The sequence below is a fragment of the Aplidium turbinatum genome, chromosome 7, assembly GCF_918807975.1.
Source record: "Aplidium turbinatum chromosome 7, kaAplTurb1.1, whole genome shotgun sequence".
NCBI classification, from domain to species: Eukaryota; Metazoa; Chordata; class Ascidiacea; order Aplousobranchia; family Polyclinidae; genus Aplidium; species Aplidium turbinatum.
Genome location: NC_137478.1, coordinates 1,242,875 through 1,263,904, shown reverse-complemented (window position 1 = coordinate 1,263,904; position 21,030 = coordinate 1,242,875). Strand labels below are relative to the sequence as shown.

General features: G+C 38.7%; 1 protein-coding gene across 1 annotated transcript; it reads left to right on the top strand.

Moving 5' to 3' along the window:
- Nucleotides 1–5,754: 5,754 nt before the first annotated feature.
- Nucleotides 5,755–13,378, top strand: LOC145774628 (carbonic anhydrase 6-like). The gene is made up of 10 exons (XM_082585915.1): nucleotides 5,755–5,886; nucleotides 7,068–7,396; nucleotides 8,218–8,377; nucleotides 8,529–8,576; nucleotides 8,684–8,869; nucleotides 9,001–9,152; nucleotides 9,971–10,036; nucleotides 11,681–11,793; nucleotides 11,994–12,150; nucleotides 12,292–13,378. The coding sequence occupies exons 1-10, from the start codon at nucleotides 5,826–5,828 to the stop codon at nucleotides 12,430–12,432; spliced, it is 1,413 nt and encodes a 470-aa protein (XP_082442041.1). The 5' UTR covers nucleotides 5,755–5,825; the 3' UTR covers nucleotides 12,433–13,378.
- Nucleotides 13,379–21,030: the final 7,652 nt, after the last annotated feature.

Genomic DNA, 21,030 nt, shown 5'->3' with positions numbered 1-21,030 from the left:
GGGCATACAACTCTTGAAACTTGTTAAAGTGTTCTTTTACAAACTTGTCCTTTGCCTTGCTTGGCTCTTTTACGTCTTTCACAGTCAGCATAGGCCTCGGCCATTTAACCAAGGAGAAATGGTGGTTAGATTACTTCCATTGTCGTTGAGTATGAACATCATTTAACCTGATGTAACAACACCAACGGAATAAACGAAACGTTGGTCGCTTCATGCAAGATGCCCCTGAGGGCAGTGTAGTTGGAAGCACGCACGTACGAACATACACTTGTTGCATTTATTTATTATTTCCGTAGCAATCGCTTCTGCAGTTTCATTTAATTAGCCACTTTATTACATTGATTCTACGTTTTGTATTCATTTGCTGGTGGGAATTTTTAAAGTAACCAAAATACAGACCTGCTCAGTGGCCGAGTAGTTTCACCTTCGTCTCTGGTACTGATAGATCTGAGATCGATTCCAGGTTGGGTTAAATCGAAGACATTAAAAAGAGAGTAACGATTGTGTTCTTTCTTGCCTAACACAGTGAGAATAAGTCGGGTAATAATGTGATGACATCGTGAACCTGATATAAAATTAAAAATGAGCCCTGTCGCTAAATACCTTAGCTGCTGTAGACCGACAATAAACAAACCATAACATTATTATTATTAATCAAAATTCAGTAACAATACAAACAAGCCATGACAGGTACAGTCCTTGCTTCTTCTCCTGGTAGATCTTGGTTCGATTCCAGGTCGAGTTTAAATATGCCGCGCCTTTTCACACATAAAACACTGATGACAGTTGTGTAATGTGTAATAATGTAAAATTATGTAATGCGGAGTTGCTATCTTACATAGCTGTTGTACAGTGACAGTAGCCAATACTGTAGTGTAGAACTACAATATAAAATGACATCGAAGATCATACTACACTCACAACGCAGCTTTTCTCCTTTTTTTTATTTATTTATTTTTTTTTTTTATTTTGCGCAACGCTCAGAGTCTAAGATGGATACCACTACATCTTGCAGGTTTACAATTTTCCATATGAAATGGATTTCTCCTTTTGAGCTAGGGTGTTCAACCATGACATCATAATACAAGCCATCTGATTATATCTTTCAAAGGTTCCTGCTTTTGTTTGTGGTGACAAAAAACTTGCCCCACGTTTGTCACGTGCTACAACACACACAAAATCACGTTCCATTTCAGTTTCCTGTCTCACTCTTTGAGGTGACAAGAAGGTAAAAGGTGAATAGATGGTTTCATATTATGTAAGTTGTAAATACACTTTATTTGTTTTTAAGTTTGTGTTTTGCTCTTGTGTTGTGGCTATCGGCATTCGGCACGTATGTGGAACCATGGCCAGTTGGCCACCTAGGTTGCCATGGTGCAACGTATTATCAATAAATCCAACCTCGATGAATTGAAAAGTTTATCTTTGATATAACCATTTCCAGTTCCAGCATAACTTTGAATATTAACACCAGTACATGCATTTACACGATTCGTTTGAGAATATATCAACATTTCAAGCAGGAAGAAGAATTGGAGTGATTCAAGAACAATCGCTTCCTTTACAAACTGTGAGAAGTTTTAGCTCATTTCAGCACAATTTTACACAATTTCACACTATAAGAAAATATAAACTACAGGTGAACATTGCTTTTTTTACACGTTTTCACTAGAAGTACAGTGGTGCCGGGTAGAAATATTTGTAAATAGATATTTCTGCATAAGTCATCAATTGTGTTATGAAACTTTCCACAACAAGAAATTCAAAGGTAATGAGGAGACCCTTTCTCATTTTGTGGTCACAATGAACGCCTAGCAACAATGCAGAACAATGAAACCGAAAACATTTTCACGTATACGTGCGTCCAACGTAACACAAAAGATTTTCGAAATAAATTTGCGCCAAACCAAAAATTCAAAACAACGTTTTCAACGCAGCAAAATTAATTCTCCCAAGAAAATTGAAAAATTTACTGGAACTGGGAAGTTTTGAAAAGTAGGACATTGTAAGATAAACAAAGCATCTCAGCTAATATTTTTTAACTTTGGAGGAAAATGATTTTAAAGATTTCCAATCATTGGTTCAAATGTAAAGTCATCAATATTTCTCCTTGGTTCGCAGAAATATATTTTTACGTTAGTTGTCTCACGTGGCGATTGCCCAAAAAATGTTGTCAATGATCTTCTAAAGGCCCTGTAGTTTTTTCTACTATTAAAATGTTGTTGTATTGTATGTTGTAACTAGAATTGTATTTTTGGTTTTGTATACGTCAATATCGACAACCGAAAGCAGCGAATCAGGTTTGGAGTTGTTTCACTTTCAAGCATGATTCCAGTCGCCCATTGATACTTGTACTGTGCTGCGAGCTAGCTCATCATAAGTTGTAACTTCTGTCTTTGTCAAGTGGCCCACTGTGTCATATTCTGCCTGGTCATTGAAAAGTCTAGGTCATTGAAAAGTCTAGGTCATTGAAAAGTCTAGGTCATTGAAAGGTCTATTGGTAGGCCGTGGCTACCATGGCACAGTTACTGACATGCAATCCAAGCCTTAACTAAATCTATGTAAGACTGGAATTTGGAGTTGGAAAAATAATTTCAGAACTGCCATATTTCCAGTTCTGTTAATGATAGCATAATTGATGGAGAGGAAGTTACAGCGATATTTTCTATTTTGCGCGGTCGAATAGTTACGCGCGTCGAACGTTTGCTGCGCTTCCTTTTCACATATTACATATCAGTGTTGCCATTAAAGGAGATGGTTCACATTGAAACTGGTGCGATGCATCCAACTGGCTAAGTAAAAACTTTTCAAAGTGAAAAACAGCCTCGCATTGAGTCATATAATTGGAAATGTTACGTAATGCGTACAGTGACATCACAATTACGTCTCAAACGTAATGTTGTCACAGGATTTCAAAATTACTCGAATAAAAATTTCTTGTAGAAATATATCACAAATACATTTCAAATAAAATTTTGGAAAATCTTTATGAATGAGTGCAACTTAAACTAATCGGCTGCATAGCCGAGTGGTGGAAGTGCTGGTGCAACGTTCGAAAGGGCTCCGGTTCGACACCGTTCATAAGCATGTGGTTGTGTCTTTAGCAAAACACTTAAAGGCATGCTTGAAAGTGGTCACAAAGAATGGCTTCCTTGCCTTCCGTTCACTTAATTTACAAACCACCGGGAGTAAGCATGGATGCAGTAAAAAGTTAAAACATGAAGTTGCCGTGTATTGTTGAATACGTTGGTTCAAGCACTTGTTCTTCACATTGCTAAGTCGACCTACATTTTCATAAGTTGACTTTTATTTGTAGTTTTTTGATGTTTGATGAAGTCTATCATCGGTTGGATGAGTTTCATTGATTGATGTCTCCAGTCTGGTGACGTGACCGAAAGCGAAAGTTTCAAAAATTTTAAAAACTTTGTTCAACCTCTTGTTCCTCTTGTTCCGGTTGAACTTTTTTTTATTTTTTTCGCCGGGGATCGAGCTTGATGGATGGCGGACTTTTTCGGCCCGGATCCGTGTGCTTTTCATAAAGTGCCGTCAGTCTTAAAATTTTTCGAGACCAAAAGTCTAAAAGTCTAAAACTAGTTTCATGCATTGTCATGAGGATGACGTTATGGTGACCTCACCATCGATGATGATTCTTTGACGTATCCAGTACACCCAGTGGTTGAGAATTTAGATTAAGCCAATCTTCGTGTCCACTTTCAGGCATGCTTTTAAGTGTCTTGCAAATGAACGGCCATATGCTCTTGAGAGGTGTCGAACCGGTGCCCTTTCGAGTGCTATGCCAGGACTCTTACCATTCGTCAATGCAGCTGACGATAGTGATGATGATGATGACGATGATGATGATGAGGCAATTAAACAGGTTTTGCGAAAGTCACTACTGTATCTTCAAACAAAACTAAGTAAAGTGAATACAGCGAGTGCGGATTTCAGTATTTTAACAATGACAAAATCTTTACTTCGTATATAGTCTGTTTGTTTTCAATTAAGTTTAGCTAACCTAGCTAACTTTAAGTTAATAACTATCTTCTAGTTGTTGTTTCTTCGTCTTCAACTGATGAAATAACAGGTCTATTGTCATTGTGAACAATCGCTTCATTTCAGAATTTTTTGAAATGGTAAATACATCACTAACTAATAGATAATGGAAGCGTTGTGCTTCTAGAACCAATTGCATCAGAACCAAACTAGTTAATCGCATACTTCTGGTGACGTGACAATGTGAAATCTCTTATCAATTCTATTTCCGATTCTTGCGTCACAGAACGGAACAAAAAGGAGTTTTACGCCTTCCGGAATCTATGGACCGGAAATCAACGGAAATCATTTTGACATTGTGCAACAAAACACAATTTTTGGGAAAGCTAAGTAGATTACGCAATTCCAAGATTTTCCCAACAATTTTCACATCACTTGTCATTCCATAAGCAACAATTTGACAGAAAATAATCATTCGGCTTTTAAGGGATTTCCGCTTCTAAATACTTGGATTGATATATCGTCTTGTTTACAGTTGTTAACATACTTCCATGAAAACGACATTCAGACTAGAGATTACATTCAAATTTTGTTTATCCCTCGGTATAAAGTTCCCGCACAGCCAAGTAAATTGGCTTGAGAGCTTTCACTGGGTCAAAGGTATCATGTCACAAACTTAAACGTCATTCCATCAATCCTGCTACCCAATGACGCATCTGACAAGATTGCTTGGGTTTTGCATGGGTTTCATACTTATTGCGTCACAATGTGGAATCGAATATACAATAGTGGTGTCGCTGTGGAGCTTCAGCAATGGAATGGTTTACATAATAATATGAATTGCTGTGTCAGTAACTGATACGAAAAGATTTAATGTATGAACACTTCTACATATGATTTTATAGCTTGTTATAATTATACAGTAGTTTATTTCAACTTATCAACCAACTACTTATCTCACTTGTGAGTTGTTGAAATACGTAAATACGTTTTAATTTAAACATTCAAGGAATTGCTTGTTCTTGGACAACTAAATAAGAAGTTGTAATCAGTAAAACAAACTGATGAAAATATTTGTTCAAACAAGTTCTTCTTAATACATTTGCTTTAAACAAGGTAGGGACCAGTTTGAAAGGACAAGGAAATAGTTGTTATTTTTAAACATCTTATTTTCTCAACAATTGCGATGTTTACAACAGTTTTACGCTATTTCAACAATCGACGCTGTCAATCGTTGCCTTCTTTATCCTTTATTATCTTGACATTCCAAATGCAACAAAAAAGTCTACAGAGACGATTGAAATTTTGTATCCACAAACTCACACTATACCGACAGTAAATTAGTTACTTTTTACATTGATTCAACATCTGCAGACGTTGAATCAATGTAAAAAATGACTAATTTACTGTCTGGGTATAGGCCTATTTGACTAGTCATAAAAAGTGGTTTTCACTATCATTTATATCGTCAAAGAATTAATACTTGAAGAAAACAATCGGCCAGCTTGAGAAAGGTTCAAGCAGTTGTTCGAGCATGGAATTGAGTAGGCTACGTCACAATACGAATCCCGCCCTAAAAATTAATTATTTGTTGCCATGGATATTTTTCATCTTATAGATTAGTTACGCCTTCTGTCTATAATCTGTACATTGCCATCAATCATATTATTTCAAAAAAAAGAAAAAGGCAATCGTCATTATATATAGCAGTAGCATCACCACAAAGTCTCATTATCAAGCTGCCAGCAACCAACACTACGGCTAAAAAAAAAGATTGCAGTATTTGCAATTGTTTAGAATTATTTCAAGGCCATAGAATTTTTTTGAATAAGATGAATCAATCTGTACTATCTTTGCTTCAACTTTTGCAATTAATCTCTGCAAATGCAACAGGTAAGAAATGTAAAAGTTACGTTTTCTTGACCTAAAAAACTGCTTGGTTTAAGTTTCAGGCAATGTGTTTGTTCATCGAAGCAAATGTGAAGACTTGGAGGCTCAACAGACTTATAAGAATTTTACGTTTGCAAGCAACTTACCAATTATTAGATATTACATCAAAAGTATGGATTGAAATTTAAGAGAAAATCTTTTCTCAAAAGTTTCATGTTGGAATGATACAGGAGGGGATATGTCGCCTGGTAGTTCAATGGCAGATTTCATGGAAAGTCGGGAATTTGGACATTTACTAGAATAATCAGCAAAAAATAGTCAGTCAACGAATCAAGTACTTCACTGGGTACCTGGCAAGCTTTTATGATTACATTTGGAGAGACTGTCACAATCATTCAAGACCTACCCAGACAGCAGATCAGTCGTTTTTACATTGATTCAACGTCTGCATACGTCTGCAGACTGGGTGTTTTTGGTTTAACACATTCCATTAATACTGCACTTTGATAGACAATTTAATTGCACCTTGCAAAACACCGAGAATGATTTGCAAAAGTATTCCGGAAAAGCTCAAAATAATTAGCTATTAGAAACATCGCATTAAGTGACGGCCACTTATAAACAGGATACTTGCAAAATATAGCAATCATCGTTTCGCGCAGGTTTGAAATAAGGCGTTACTTTAATTAAGGCATTTTTACGAGACATTTTTAAAATTTGTGAACTTTCATTTTCTTTCCTTCATGCATCAAACTTTAAACCGGTTCATTATAACATGGGGCAAGTTGATGTATTTTTTTCATTTTGGATGAGTGACGTAATTTCAAAGTGATGTCATTTTGTCAAAATGAATGTTTTAGTGTTTTATCTCAGCAACTTGTTTCAGTCGAAACTCATGATCTGGACATCCCATTGTCTTGCTACAGAGGTAGATAGCTTCAATAGTTTATGAAATTTGACAACTTCCGTTGTTTTTCGCGCGGTAGAATCTTTTGATTATGTTCATATCTCCCGCGTACACTTAAAGACGTAGCTTGATGACGCAGCATTCTATTATGTAATCACCATATTGACATCACAATGTAGTAGAAATTAAACCTCAAAAAGACAAGCAGGAAATCAATTCAACAATTGAAGACAACGGTTCAATATTTCAATGTCAATTTTATTGTTTTTTGTTTCAGAATCTTCAGAATGTTTTGGACGGTCAGAAGCGTTAATAAATGGAGAGGGCTACAATAAAGAATATCGATTGTTTAACACGAAAATGACTTATAATAAAGCTATGATGAGCTGTCGGGCCTGGGGAAGGACTTGGAAGAGCGTGGGCCGGCTAGCGACTATCCCAGACGAGTCGGTGCAAAACTGTTTGACCAACATGATCAGCACAGAAGAAAACTTTATGACACGAGATTGGAAAGGGTCAACGAATGCTGGGTATTTTATTGGGGGAACCACGCGCAATGTAGAGTGGTCGTGGTCAAACGGAAAACCAATCTACCTCCCTGGCCAGGTTAGTTACTCAGTTGAAGCTAATTATTTTACGGTTCACTTATTAGCTGCTTAATTTCATGTTGTTGGTTACAAGATTTATTTTTCCCTAACTCCCACTACAGAACCACAAAGGGAAAGCAATCGAGTGGCATAAAACGATTGTTTATCCGTTAGAGACATGAACAGTAGAACACCTGAATGGAATTTTCGTGAACAAGATTCCATCAGATTACTGCAAATTTACAAAAGTTTTTTTTCTAAGTCCAGCTTAATAGTTTATTTGTTGGCAAACGTTCTTCCATAACTTTGCTCAAACAACAATAGAGAAAGGCTCCGTTAAAACATTTCTTCAAACCTTTCCTATTAAACTGTGAAGAGCGCAAACAATTTTTAATTAAATTTTACAGAAACATAAATTGTTCATGTGTTTGAATAAAAGAGGAACACGCAAAGAAATTCTACCTTGTATTTTAAAATAGCTAATTTTTCTGACACGAAAGTTTGTTCTTTGAAACTTGTGCAAAGCAACCCTCATAATATTCTCAACAATCCTTTGTTCATCGCGAACGGTTATGACACGATCTTAGCTGTCGCCCGATTAATAGCGACATTATTCTGCTGGAAATTCCCGACATCTGCAAGATTTTATCGGGATAAACACAAGCTCTGTTTAAATTTGATCTCGATATCTGAGTAATATCAGAAATTCTAAGAAATCAAACATTAAAGTAAATACTGTAAAAGAAGAGAAACACTTAAGATTTTTGCTTGTTTCTGCAGTGGAATAGATGTCTTTTCATTTCAAGTCTCATAAAATTCAATTTCTTTTATGAATTTCAGAACAAGCACTTTCAGAGTTGGGGCAAGAATGAGCCTCAAAGAAGCCAACCAGGAAAGAAATGCCTGTCCATGGTGATGCGTGACTGGAACATGGAACAAGATGTTGGATCTTGGGTGGAACAACCATGCGAGGAGGAGTTGTTCTACGTTTGTGAGAGAGGTGAGCGTCTTTAAAGTTGATAATATTTCCTTGTAGTCTCTTGTGGCGACAAATCATATGTAGCTGATATTAAACGGTGGTTTGTTAAATTTAATGGAGGATGATTTGGTAAGTTGCGTATTAAATGTCTAAAAATAACTTGTTTTTACAGACATCTCAAAACATCGGGTATGGGGATTCAGGAATTACTCTCATTCAAGTAAGTTCCATCAAATCAAACAAGCAACCGATGACGATTATAATGGTGGACGTCTAATGTTTAACATTATTGATTGCAATAATATAATTTGCCTCTTTAATCCACAGCTCCCCCCCATAAGTGGTCCTCGATCAAGAAGGACTTTGCCAGTTGCGATGGAGATCGTCAATCTCCTGTGGACATCCAAGCAGACAGATTTGTTCAGGAATGCTCAGGCCAAGATGGAAACAACTTTGTGGCATGGGAAAATAGCACGGACGTCCATTGGACGATCGAGAATACAGGAAGAATGAGTAAGTTAGCCTTGACCCTGCTAGAATACAAAAACTACCGTCAACTTATTGTCAGATTTGTTACAAAATTTGTTACTACCCTTTGTGACGCAACAGAAAGTTTGTTTACGCAACAATTTTGTCTTTTTCAGTCAAAATCACAACCGAGCACTCACATTCTGTCTACGCCGTCTTCAGCGGGAGTAACCGACGACATTACGTCGACTACATGTTGCTCAAGTGGGGGGCCACTAGGTCATCCGGGTCAGAACATACTGTCCAGGGACTCCGCCACGCAGGAGAGGTAAGAGAAAATATGCCTTAACGATAAAGCTTATGATGTCATAGTAATATTATAATGATGAAGTGTGAGACAACAGAACGTTTCCATTGTTTTTCTGCATAAGTTAAACAGTGCCCTTTGTCTTGTGTTGGAATTAAAATTCTATCAGGAGAAACAAACGATTGAAACGTTTTTTTACAAAATTTAAACCATATTTATCAGAAAGATCGTCTCTTCCTTTTGTTTCAACATAATAAACGGTTATATTTTCTCATTAGAGAGTTGTACAACGCCGTTAACCTGCAGTTAAATGGCTTTTGTTTCAAAACATTTTAAGTCTCCTTTTACGCCTCATCTCACTATTTGTTCACAATAATTCAACTTTAAGTTTATTTGTTTCGACAAACATCAAATTGTTACGTGGACAATTTGTTGCTAATTGTCTCCAGCCAAGATATTGTACTGAGTTTGTTTGATAAAATATCAATAAACGTTGGAATTTTTTTGGTAATTTTATCTCCTACGATTTCAAAAAACTAGTAATGGTTCGGCAAAAACAAAAACTGAGATTTTAGATTTGAAACCAGAAGATATTTCGACTTTAGATTATTCTGTGTAGTAACTTGCAATTGTCGTAATACGTGTTTTTATCAAGATCAATAAAAGTCAATTTTTGTAATTGAAAGCTTGTGGCTACAATTGAGACTTAAATAAATTTTTAAAAAGTGTTGACAGATAAATGTTGGGGTAGCAATGTGTTATTTAGAGATGTTCAAATAATAAAATGAAATATTTTATCTAAATTACATAGTTTTGAAAGTGTATTATTTTCTTTGCAGCTTCAAATATTTCACTATCCCACAGAAGTAGGGGGCGAAAGATACGCGGTCTCCTTTATGATCCAAGTAAGTTTCAAGCGATTGCATTCCTACGTCATCTGCTTCAGAATCGTACATAAAATGCTTGCAATTATTATGACGTCACAAAAATAACAGTTTCATATTGCAAACAAGTTTGATAAATTGAAAAAAGCTTGAACAGAAAATTGACAAGTCATCCAACACAGCAAAGCCACGAGATGCAAAAACCAGGGATGCAAATCTTATTAAGCTTTTGCATCACCCAGTGCGCTAACGACCTTGCAGTTTTTCTAACGGTGTTTAAGATCTCACAGTTTTCTCCAATAATGAAATATTGCCTTATAGACCATTTAAATTTTTTGACATATTTTACGAGATTAGTATGAAGTTTTCGTTACCCAGCGTTGCTAGTTGACCGGAATTCAATTGTGAGTCATAATGACAGCTTTTTCTATATATATCCAGTATTTAAGCCATTTATATTTAGTTTTGCGATAAGATATCGAAGTAAATTGAACATTCAAGCCTTTCCTAATATGATGGGATTCGAGAACCAGAGATGTTTATCTTGGTTTCGAGTTGCATGAAGTTTTGCTCAGTTGGACATTGACATTAAAGCTAGAAAAAGAATTAACAAGCCTTAATATGCCAAAACAGCCTTAATATGCCAAAACAGAATGAATCACAGTCGAACATAATATTATAACCACTTTGGTATTTCAACCAAGAACTTAAATATCTTCGCAAATGCTTCAATAAACAAATCTACGTACTCAATTGCGTGAAATTTACTTCGAATTTTTCGCTGCACCTTAATTAGTAATCCTATGCATATCTGCCACCTGAAACACTGTTATGGTCTCAGCCTTATTTAAGCCAATCAAATTAATCATCACTATAAACGTTTTAACATGTAATGTAGTAGATGATATCGCTATTCGTGATAAGATTTTGTAGCTACACAACAATACGTGACGCTGTGTTTGTTTGGACAACAATGTTATAACAATGCAACTGCTTAGCTCATGTTAGAACCGCTGCGGTATTAAAAATGGAAGAACATCTCACTTTCAACCCTCATTATGGCGCCCTGCTCATTTTTATTGGCACTTGCAGTTCTATCGGTCTTGGGCTATGACGTAAACAATTGAATCTCATGCACGTTGCAAACTTATTTATAAACCTTTCCATCCTGTGCGTGTGACGTCATAGATGCACAAGCAATCGTTGTTCGATTATTCAGGATTTGTTTTGAAACTAAACAGCGGAACATTGTCGTCAGATGCGTGACAATGTTCATTTATGTCGTCAGCCATTGAAGGGGTTCGTTATCAAAATATTTCGAAACATGAACGCGGTCGTTGGACGTAAATTATTCTAAATTGTTCTGAAATGTATTCCAAGGTCCAACCCAGGTAGATTGATTGCCCGCTGTCAAGATAAGATGACTACATAGGCGAGGCCAAGATGTCATGGCACGCTTGCCTTGTAGTTGTCTTTTCACAAAGAACACGCACCAATGTGTTTCTTTTTCACATCAGTTCAACAAACACTTTTGTATTGTAAAAGACAAAAATGCTTGTGCTGTGCTTGTAATTTTGTGACGTCATAATTTCCATCAGTGTAATAGAAACACAATGCTGTTGTTGGTGGTCGCAATTGTGATTAAACTTTTAATTTCTCTTCTAGGAAAGAGCTTTCCAGGCGAACGAGAATTGGTCTGATCTATTAAACCACATTGCATTGGTCCAGGAGCCAGATACCTTCGTCACAATGGAGGCACCAGTTGATAACATTATGACGTAAGCATAAGATCTATTTGTTTGACAACATCATGTAGTCTGGTGATGCTTTAACGCTAACTAATTGCAAACTTAAATTAATCTCAAAAACTATTAAAACCACACAACGTTTCAAAATTTGTGCAGGTAAAAATAAATTTATAAGGCATTAATCGAAAAGGTATAGAAAATAATTATTAAAAGTATATTTTCTTCTGTAGGTTACTCACCGACTCGGTGCCCTCGAGTAGGTTCCCAACGGCGGCTTCTATCTTACAAAAAGGGGTGAGATACCTAGGCTCGTTACCTCATCCTCCATGCACGGAAGACGTCGTTTGGACCATCTACACCAGGCCTATCACCCTTTCATTCGGCCAGGTGATTATTACAACAAAGTAAACAGTTTCAATATTTTATTTGTTTTTTTTTCATACGTTGGCATTGGCTCTTGCTGCTTACCCATAATTTGATTTTGCACAGAAATGATTCATGTTTCTAAACAAGTTACATTGTTCACAGTTCCTCTATCTTCGCCACACGCACATGGAAGGAAGGCAACGAAACAACCGCCCCCGAATGATGAATGGGAACCACAGACCCATCCAAACCCAATCTCCCAGGCGCACCCAAGGCAAGCCCCATTGTGTGGTGGAGATGTAAATGCAAGACTGCCACAACGTCGGTGCTAATGTCAATGACCCTCGTTCGATACCCAGCAGAAACTCTTGCTAAATTATATATTTTTCTATCCACGGTTTATAGGCATCGCGCTAATGGCGTCATGATTTATGACGTCATAGCTTCTATAAAGTGAGCACTTTTAATTTTCACTGACATTTATTTTATTTGCACATAACTAGTCCAAGTTATTATGTTCTGTGAGGGATTATTACTTCGCAGCAAGTCGCGTTCCTCAGTGTATGGAATCTAGGAACGCATGAAGTGGACACTGTGAAGTTTACAATTTGCCTCATTGTTTTATTTGCTTAACATCTTCCTCTCATGGCAACATGAAGAACAAGGCAGCACCTTGTCTGAACGTGTCGATTACTTTCTCATCTCGATATTTCTATAATATTTTATTCTGAAGAATAAATTATCGCAAAAGCCATGGATTTTGTTAATAGATTTGGATTTTATTATAGACATAAAGAAAAAATTATTTTACGTGGTTGTCTTATACATATGTCAATTATTGCAAAGACTGTCATCGATTTCTAATTTTTTACGTTTTTTGTTGAAAATTCGTGCTCCTTGGCACATGTGAACGACACCAAGCCATGATTTGGCACCTATTGAAGGCACACCACAATACAGATAATGGACATGCTTGGTAGCGGACACACAGATTAACTCCCTTTGCTTTTATTTTATTTCAATCTTCAACTACCTGGCATAAACATGAATACAAAAACATCATCGACTTGTGAAAGTTTACTCAACTGAGATTTTCTTGAAGTTTGATTTTACGCTTTTATTTTGTCTAATCATTTATTTTGTGATATTTTCATCTATTTATTTATTTCTATTTATACAATCTTGTTATGAATTATTTTCTCAGATCGTTTCGTGCTATTGTTATATTTATAATACAAGTTCTTTATGAGCAATAAATATGATTTGTGACAGCATAAAGCGAGGCAAAGTGAAAACGTGCAAGTTTTTCTAGATTCTAGAAAATACATGAAAAAACTTTAAATCACAGTTTGACAGAACTTACATGAGCAATTAGTTCAAACGTCGATGTAGCACAGCCATGTTAGCCCCCACGATGTTGCACGGCTATGTTAGCCCCCACGATGTAGCACAGCCATGTTAGCCCCCACAATGTAGCACGGCCATGTTAGCCCCCACAATGTTGCACGGCTATGTTAGCCCCCACGATGTAGCACAGCCATGTTAGCCCCCACAATGTAGCACGGCCATGTTAGCCCCCACGATGTAGCACGGCCATGTTAGCCCCCACGATGTAGCACGGCCATGTTAGCCCCCACAATGTTGCACAGCCATGTTAGCCCCCACAATGTAGCACGGCTATGTTAGCCCCCACAATGTAGCACGGCTATGTTAGCCCCCACGATGTAGCACGGCCATGTTAGCCCCCACGATGTAGCACAGCCATGTTAGCCCCCACAATGTAGCACGGCCATGTTAGCCCCCACAATGTAGCACGGCCATGTTAGCCCCCACGATGTAGCACAGCCATGTTAGCCCCCACAATGTAGCACGGCTATGTTAGCCCCCACGATGTAGCACGGCCATGTTAGCCCCCACGATGTAGCACGGCCATGTTAGCCCCCACAATGTTGCACAGCCATGTTAGCCCCCACAATGTAGCACGGCTATGTTAGCCCCCACAATGTAGCACGGCTATGTTAGCCCCCACGATGTAGCACGGCCATGTTAGCCCCCACGATGTAGCACAGCCATGTTAGCCCCCACAATGTAGCACGGCCATGTTAGCCCCCACAATGTAGCACGGCCATGTTAGCCCCCACGATGTAGCACAGCCATGTTAGCCCCCACAATGTAGCACGGCTATGTTAGCCCCCACGATGTAGCACGGCCATGTTAGCCCCCACGATGTAGCACGGCCATGTTAGCCTCCACAATGTTGCACAGCCATGTTAGCCCCCACAATGTAGCACGGCTATGTTAGCCCCCACGATGTAGCACGGCCATGTTAGCCCCCACGATGTAGCACAGCCATGTTAGCCCCCACAATGTAGCACGGCCATGTTAGCCCCCACGATGTAGCACGGCCATGTTAGCCTCCACAATGTTGCACAGCCATGTTAGCCCCCACAATGTAGCACGGCTATGTTAGCCCCCACAATGTAGCACGGCCATGTTAGCCTCCACGATGTAGCACGGCCATGTTAGCCCCCACGATGTAGCACAGCCATGTTAGCCCCCACAATGTAGCACGGCTATGTTAGACCCCACGATGTAGCACAGCCATGTTAGCCCCCACAATGTAGCACGGCTATGTTAGCCCCCACGATGTAGCACGGCCATGTTAGCCCCCACAATGTAGCACGGCTATGTTAGCCCCCACAATGTAGCACAGCCATGTTAGCCCCCACAATGTAGCACGGCTATGTTAGCCCCCACGATGTAGCACGGCCATGTTAGCCCCCACAATGTAGCACGGCTATGTTAGCCCCCACGATGTAGCACAGCCATGTTAGCCCCCACAATGTAGCACAGCCATGTTAGCCCCCACAATGTAGCACGGCCATGTTAGCCCCCACAATGTAGCACGGCTATGTTAGCCCCCACGATGTAGCACAGCCATGTTAGCCCCCACAATGTAGCACGGCTATGTTAGCCCCCACGATGTAGCACGGCCATGTTAGCCTCCACGATGTAGCACAGCCATGTTAGCCCCCACGATGTAGCACAGCCATGTTAGCCCCCACGATGTAGCACGGCCATGTTAGCCCCCACAATGTAGCACGGCCATGTTAGCCCCCACAATGTTGCACAGCCATGTTAGCCCCACGATGTAGCACGGCCATGTTAGCCCCCACGATGTAGCACAGCCATGTTAGCCCCCACAATGTAGCACGGCCATGTTAGCCCCCACAATGTAGCACAGCCATGTTAGCCCCCACGATGTAGCACGGCCATGTTAGCCCCCACGATGTAGCACGGCCATGTTAGCCCCCACAATGTTGCACAGCCATGTTAGCTCCCACGATGTAGCACGGCCATGTTAGCCCCCACGATGTAGCACGGCCATGTTAGCCCCCACGATGTAGCACGGCCATGTTAGCCCCCACAATGTTGCACGGCCATGTTAGCTCCCACGATGTAGCACAGCCATGTTAGCCCCCACGATGTAGCACGGCCATGTTAGCCCCCACGATGTAGCACGGCCATGTTAGCCCCCACGATGTAGCACGGCCATGTTAGCCCCCACGATGTAGCACAGCCATGTTAGCCCCCACAATGTAGCACGGCCATGTTAGCCCCCACAATGTAGCACAGCCATGTTAGCCCCCACGATGTAGCACGGCCATGTTAGCCCCCACGATGTAGCACGGCCATGTTAGCCCCCACGATGTAGCACGGCCATGTTAGCCCCCACGATGTAGCACGGCCATGTTAGCCCTCACGATGTAGCAGTTGTAGCACGGCCATGTTAGCCTCAACGAGTGTTTAGGGCCTGCTCGTTTGTAGCTGGTCTCGCACTTTTTGGGTATTTGATATAAAAAAGGTTAGAAACACTGCTACATAAGCTCGATATTAAACAGCTTACGCCACGCAAGGCTATGTTAACCGTTTTTCGGCTATTTGAGTTATAAAAGGCCAAGCCACTGTTATAAAAGCTCGACATTTAATGGCTTACAATTACATCAATGAGGTTTTGTATTGTCGATCATCAATGATTTTATGGCTATTTCAAATCAAAGGAACCACTAAAGCTGAGCTATCTTGTTAGAGTCTATAGAACATGAAATATTACCATACACTTCTTTTTTTCTTGTCTGTATTCTCTGTTGTTCAAATATGTTGCAATTATTGCAAGTTTAAGGGACGGCGTTTTTCATTACTAGGCCCAGATTATTCTCTAAAACTGGCCCTGTTGGCAGCCCCTTTTTGAAAGCGTCATCGAAGGAAAAATGTTTGTTGACAAATTAAAGCACGAGCAGTAAGACAAGACAGGTAATGGTTGGCAGACTCAAATGCAAACTACCCCATCGTCTGTATATTAATTACTCTTATTTGGGGAATGCAAAAGTGTTTATTCTTTATCAAAAATTTGAAAGTGCAATTTGTATTTGAAAGACGTTGAGGCCATTAACTCATTTCTTTCTTCTCCAATTTTGAACACTTTCATTGCGCAAAAAGCGCCATCTCAAAACAATTTAGGTATCGTCACTATAAAGGAGGGGCCCCCACTGAGTTTTGATGGGGAGCTGTACGGAATTTCGCGTACATGGCGCTTGGTGGTGTTAGAAACAATCTAAATTAAAGTCTTGGTTTCTTGTAGCTTTAGTCCGGTACATTGAGTAGGCTACAGAGCATTGTCTTCATGGCCACGTTCTGTGACGTCAAAATTTAACCTTAGCCTACACACAGTAGTTCACATCACAAGATGATATCGAAAGACATAATCATCTCCTTGGTTCTGTGAAGACTAGAAAAGCATTGCAGTATCAAAGATCGCCATATAAAGAAACACATTCTACAAGTGTGATACTGACGTACATGCAAATAATGAGGCGTTCCAATAAATATATTTTATTCGGTTTTTGTTGTACAATAATAAGATTACAGGTTTAACTTACGAAATGTTACACGCATTAGCATTTAAGCATTGCAAAACAAAGTTTACCATATAGTGGATTAAGTAGCATAGAATTATAATAGTGTTACAGGATATATAAGTATAAAATACGTGCTGATGTATTTTAAGTAAAGGTTGGCTTATAAGTTTGTATATTACTCTACCTATGTTTTGCTTGTAAGTGCACCAGTGTGGGCTTTTAACTTGTTGTCCGGTCTAAGCTAAGAGTGTCATCGTTTCGGCAATCTTTGCCCAAAACTAATCAAACAACCACTGAAGTAAACTGATAGGATAGAACTACAAAACTTGATGAGGCACCAAAAACACCAAATAACATCCTTGTTTGAGGATATTTAAAAAAAGATGGAGAAACGCTTGCCGCACTTCTTTAATCTAAATTACTGACGACACTTTCAATAAATGGCAGTTGAGATGCAATCCTACCTGAAGCAAATAACAATATCATCTTTACTGGGGCGTAACCATACCAGATCTAGAATGTGATAGTGAATATTGGAATCCGTTTGTATTTAAAATTTGTGATAATCAGTGCAATCAACACTGTTTGTCCACATCTTCCACAATTATGATACGACTGCGAATCTATATTTAGACCAAAATGACCAGGTTCTTGGTGCATTGGTGTTTGGTGAAACGTCACAATTATTCTTTGAATCAAGTCGCAGCCTTTCCGCTAAGCGTCAACCTTCTTCACAGTCCCACATTTCTCATTAGATCTCCAGCAGCAAGCTTGTGTTAGTGAATTCGTGGAAGAATTCTTTAGCCAAGGCTAGTTTTCAAAACCATTGACCATTAGAGGCGATGGGATAGGGACATCTGTATGCGGTGGATTTCCATTGCAAATAACTTTCACAACTGTTCGTACAATTCACTTGCAAGCAGCTGCACAATGCACATCGTTTGATGGATTACGTAATATCTCGTTTGAGTGAAAGCTATAGCTCAGTGGTTCTCAACCTGTGGTCCGCAGACCAGTAGTGGTCCACGGACATTTGCCTGGTGGTACGCGAGCCAAGTCTGAAATCGTTGTTTTTTAACCCGTTTAACAAATTGAATTACCCTCAGTGATAAAGTGTCTGCATTTACGAAAAAACTTGATCTTTGGAAGACAAGATTATTGCAGGGCAACTTTGACATATTTGATCAATTGTACGAATTCACTGAGAAACCAGAAAATGTTGAAATCAATAAACAACCGTTGACGAATTTTATTTCTGACCATACTCAGAGTGATTTGAACGCTCATAGTTTTGCGTGAGTTTCCAGTCCGTTTCTTGCACATATTGATTCATTAAAGTTACCAACATTGGAATTGAACCAATTCATTGAACTGACCAGTGACACTACTTTGAATATGTTGCATCCAAGAGTGAGCTTGATGAAATTATGGATACAAGCTTCACATGAGTATCCACAACTGTCTCAGAAAGCTTTGAAAATAATTTTACCTTTTGCGACATCTTATCTTTGTGAATGTGGATTTTCTGCACAGGTTACAATAAAAACAAAGTATTGTCTCGACTTGAAGTCGAAGATGAACTCCGATTGAGTCTTTCAAGTATTACACCTCGTTTGGATATGCTGTGCTCAAATGTGAAAGCTCAAGATTCGCACTAAATGTAGCAGTCTTTCTAAAACCAACTACTGTTGTTTATGACTTAGCAAGCAATAAGTGACATTTGTTCGTTACAAGGGTAGGAGGAAGGGGAGGGGAGTAGTGGTCCGTGGCTGAGACACAATTTTTTTAAGTGGTCCTTAAATCTCAAAAGATTGAGAACCTCTGCGCCATCTGGGTAGAGTTGTTTTCCTGCTCTTTCTTGAGCTTCTAATAATTTTGCTTTGATTAATTTGTCTGAAAACAAAAGAACTGTCAGACTGTCAGCAAAGCCAATTGTTATTAATAATTTTCTGTAGATATTTATAAGTGATTGTGGATATGTTTAGAACACAATGCGTTTGTTTCTAAATTTCCAATCGCCATTTGACGGTGGGCTTGTCTGCCTTCACGTCCGTGCGTAACTTTGAAAGGTTAAATAGTTTTTTATGATAGTTTATTGTTGATTTGAAGAGTTTCCTTTAATATCGCATTCAGTTTGTTTATATTAAGAACCAATTCTCATGATCTGACGCATGACGTCTCGGAAGATGTGGAAGCGACATTCTGGACCGCGACATGATTATGTGGTAACAATCTCATCTTCACCAGCGACTCGGTCGTGAAAGGCGGTCGGCATCTCAAATGGAACTCGTCGATATAATTAGAAATCCCGCGCTATATCAGCTATTCTTGCTGCAACCTTTGCCTGCACAGACCCTGCTGCGCTAAAACGCGGTCGAATAAACTTTTTAGAAGGTCTAGATGAGTTCCCATTATCGAGACAACTCGTTGGAATAACTATCAGTTTTCAATATAGATTCCTTTCCGAGAAACAAATCTAAAACATTTCTGTGTAGCAGCTTAGCCTAGTTATCATCTGGTTTGCATACGCAGAGATAGATTTAAATGTTTAATTGGTTTTGAACTTTTTCTGGACTTAACCACAAATAAGGAAGCCAGGCAAACTGAATAACTTACAATCAATGGCTACTTTCTAGTGGAAATAGCTTTTTACATTCAAAGCTTTTATTTAAAAAGTAATAAATTCTATCTAACAATAGAGCGGAGGCACTAATTTGCCACCATCCAATGCCAATTCTAAGACATACTGTATTTGAAGTTGATGCTTTTTTTTCAACTAATTATGACGAAGTCAATTATAGAGAAGAAACACGAACTGCTTGTTGTCTGCTACTTCTGTTTCAAAAATTAAATTTGATAAAGCGTTCTTTCTTTATAATGAATGGAACGGTTGCAATTGATTTGCATGCATGACACCTATGCAAAGTGAGACGTGCTCCGGTTTTAAAAAACTAAACAAATTAAAAAAATGAACACTTGATTTATTTTGAGACAATGAAACAATATGCGTTTCCGATGCTGCATTCCATGGTATGTGTTACGTCGTGTTCAAAGGTCTTTATATTTATGGTTAATCCAGGGCGTGTTAAAAATAATTTTGACTGACCAGGCTAGATAAACTGAATGAAAAATACGACGGTTTCTTTGAAATATAGCAGGAACTTTTCAATGGACAAAGTGTGTTTCTATCTTTTAAAACATGTCATACCTTATGTGGTAAGTCACTATGCATTCCAGCCAATGCTTTCCACCTCCAAAGCCTGTTTCATAGAACAGAAAATTAATCCAACAAACAAGGCCAAAAGAAAATAATTTTCTTGACTCTAACTTTATGAAGTGGAACTTTGAAACAGTATTATCAATGAATATCTTTTATTATCAATGAATCTCTTTATCAATAAATAGAACGGTTGCAATCGATTTGCATGATTGTATGACACCTATGCAAAAGTTAAAAAAATGAACACTTGATTTATTTTGAGACAATGAAAGCGTTCCCGATGCTGCGTTCCATGGCTTGTGTTGCGTCATGTTGGAAGGGCTTTATATTTACAGTTAATCTAGGGCGAGTTAAAAATAATTTTGACTGACCAGGCTAGATATACTGAATCGAAAATACGACGGTTTCTTTGAAATATAGCAGGAACTTTTCAAACGGATAAAGTGTGTTTCTATCTTTTAAAACATGTCATACCTTATGTGGTAAGTCACTATGCATTCCAGCCAATGCTTTCCACCTCCTAAGCCTGTTTCATAGAACAGAAAACCAACCCAACAAACAAGGCCAAAAGGAAATAATTTTTTCGACTCTAATTTTATGAAGTGGAACTTTGGAACAGTATTTTTGTACATTATTTCAGATCCTTTTTACTGAAAGAACTTCAATTGCTGTAGAATAATTTTGGTGGAAATGTTACTTTGTTGAACCCTAGCCACATAAACCCAAACATCAACTCGGTATTTATCAAGTTTAAGTGGAAAC

What these genes read in the sequence shown, in the direction of transcription:
- LOC145774628 (XM_082585915.1), top strand. Translation starts at nt 5,826, where the DNA reads ATGAATCAATCTGTACTATCTTTGCTTCAACTTTTGCAATTAATCTCT. An exon ending in AATCTCTGCAAATGCAACAG is followed by an intron (nt 5,887 to 7,067) that starts GTAAGAAATGTA and finishes TTTTTGTTTCAG; the next exon opens with AATCTTCAGAATGTTTTGGA. An exon ending in GACTCCGCCACGCAGGAGAG is followed by an intron (nt 9,153 to 9,970) that starts GTAAGAGAAAAT and finishes TTTTCTTTGCAG; the next exon opens with CTTCAAATATTTCACTATCC.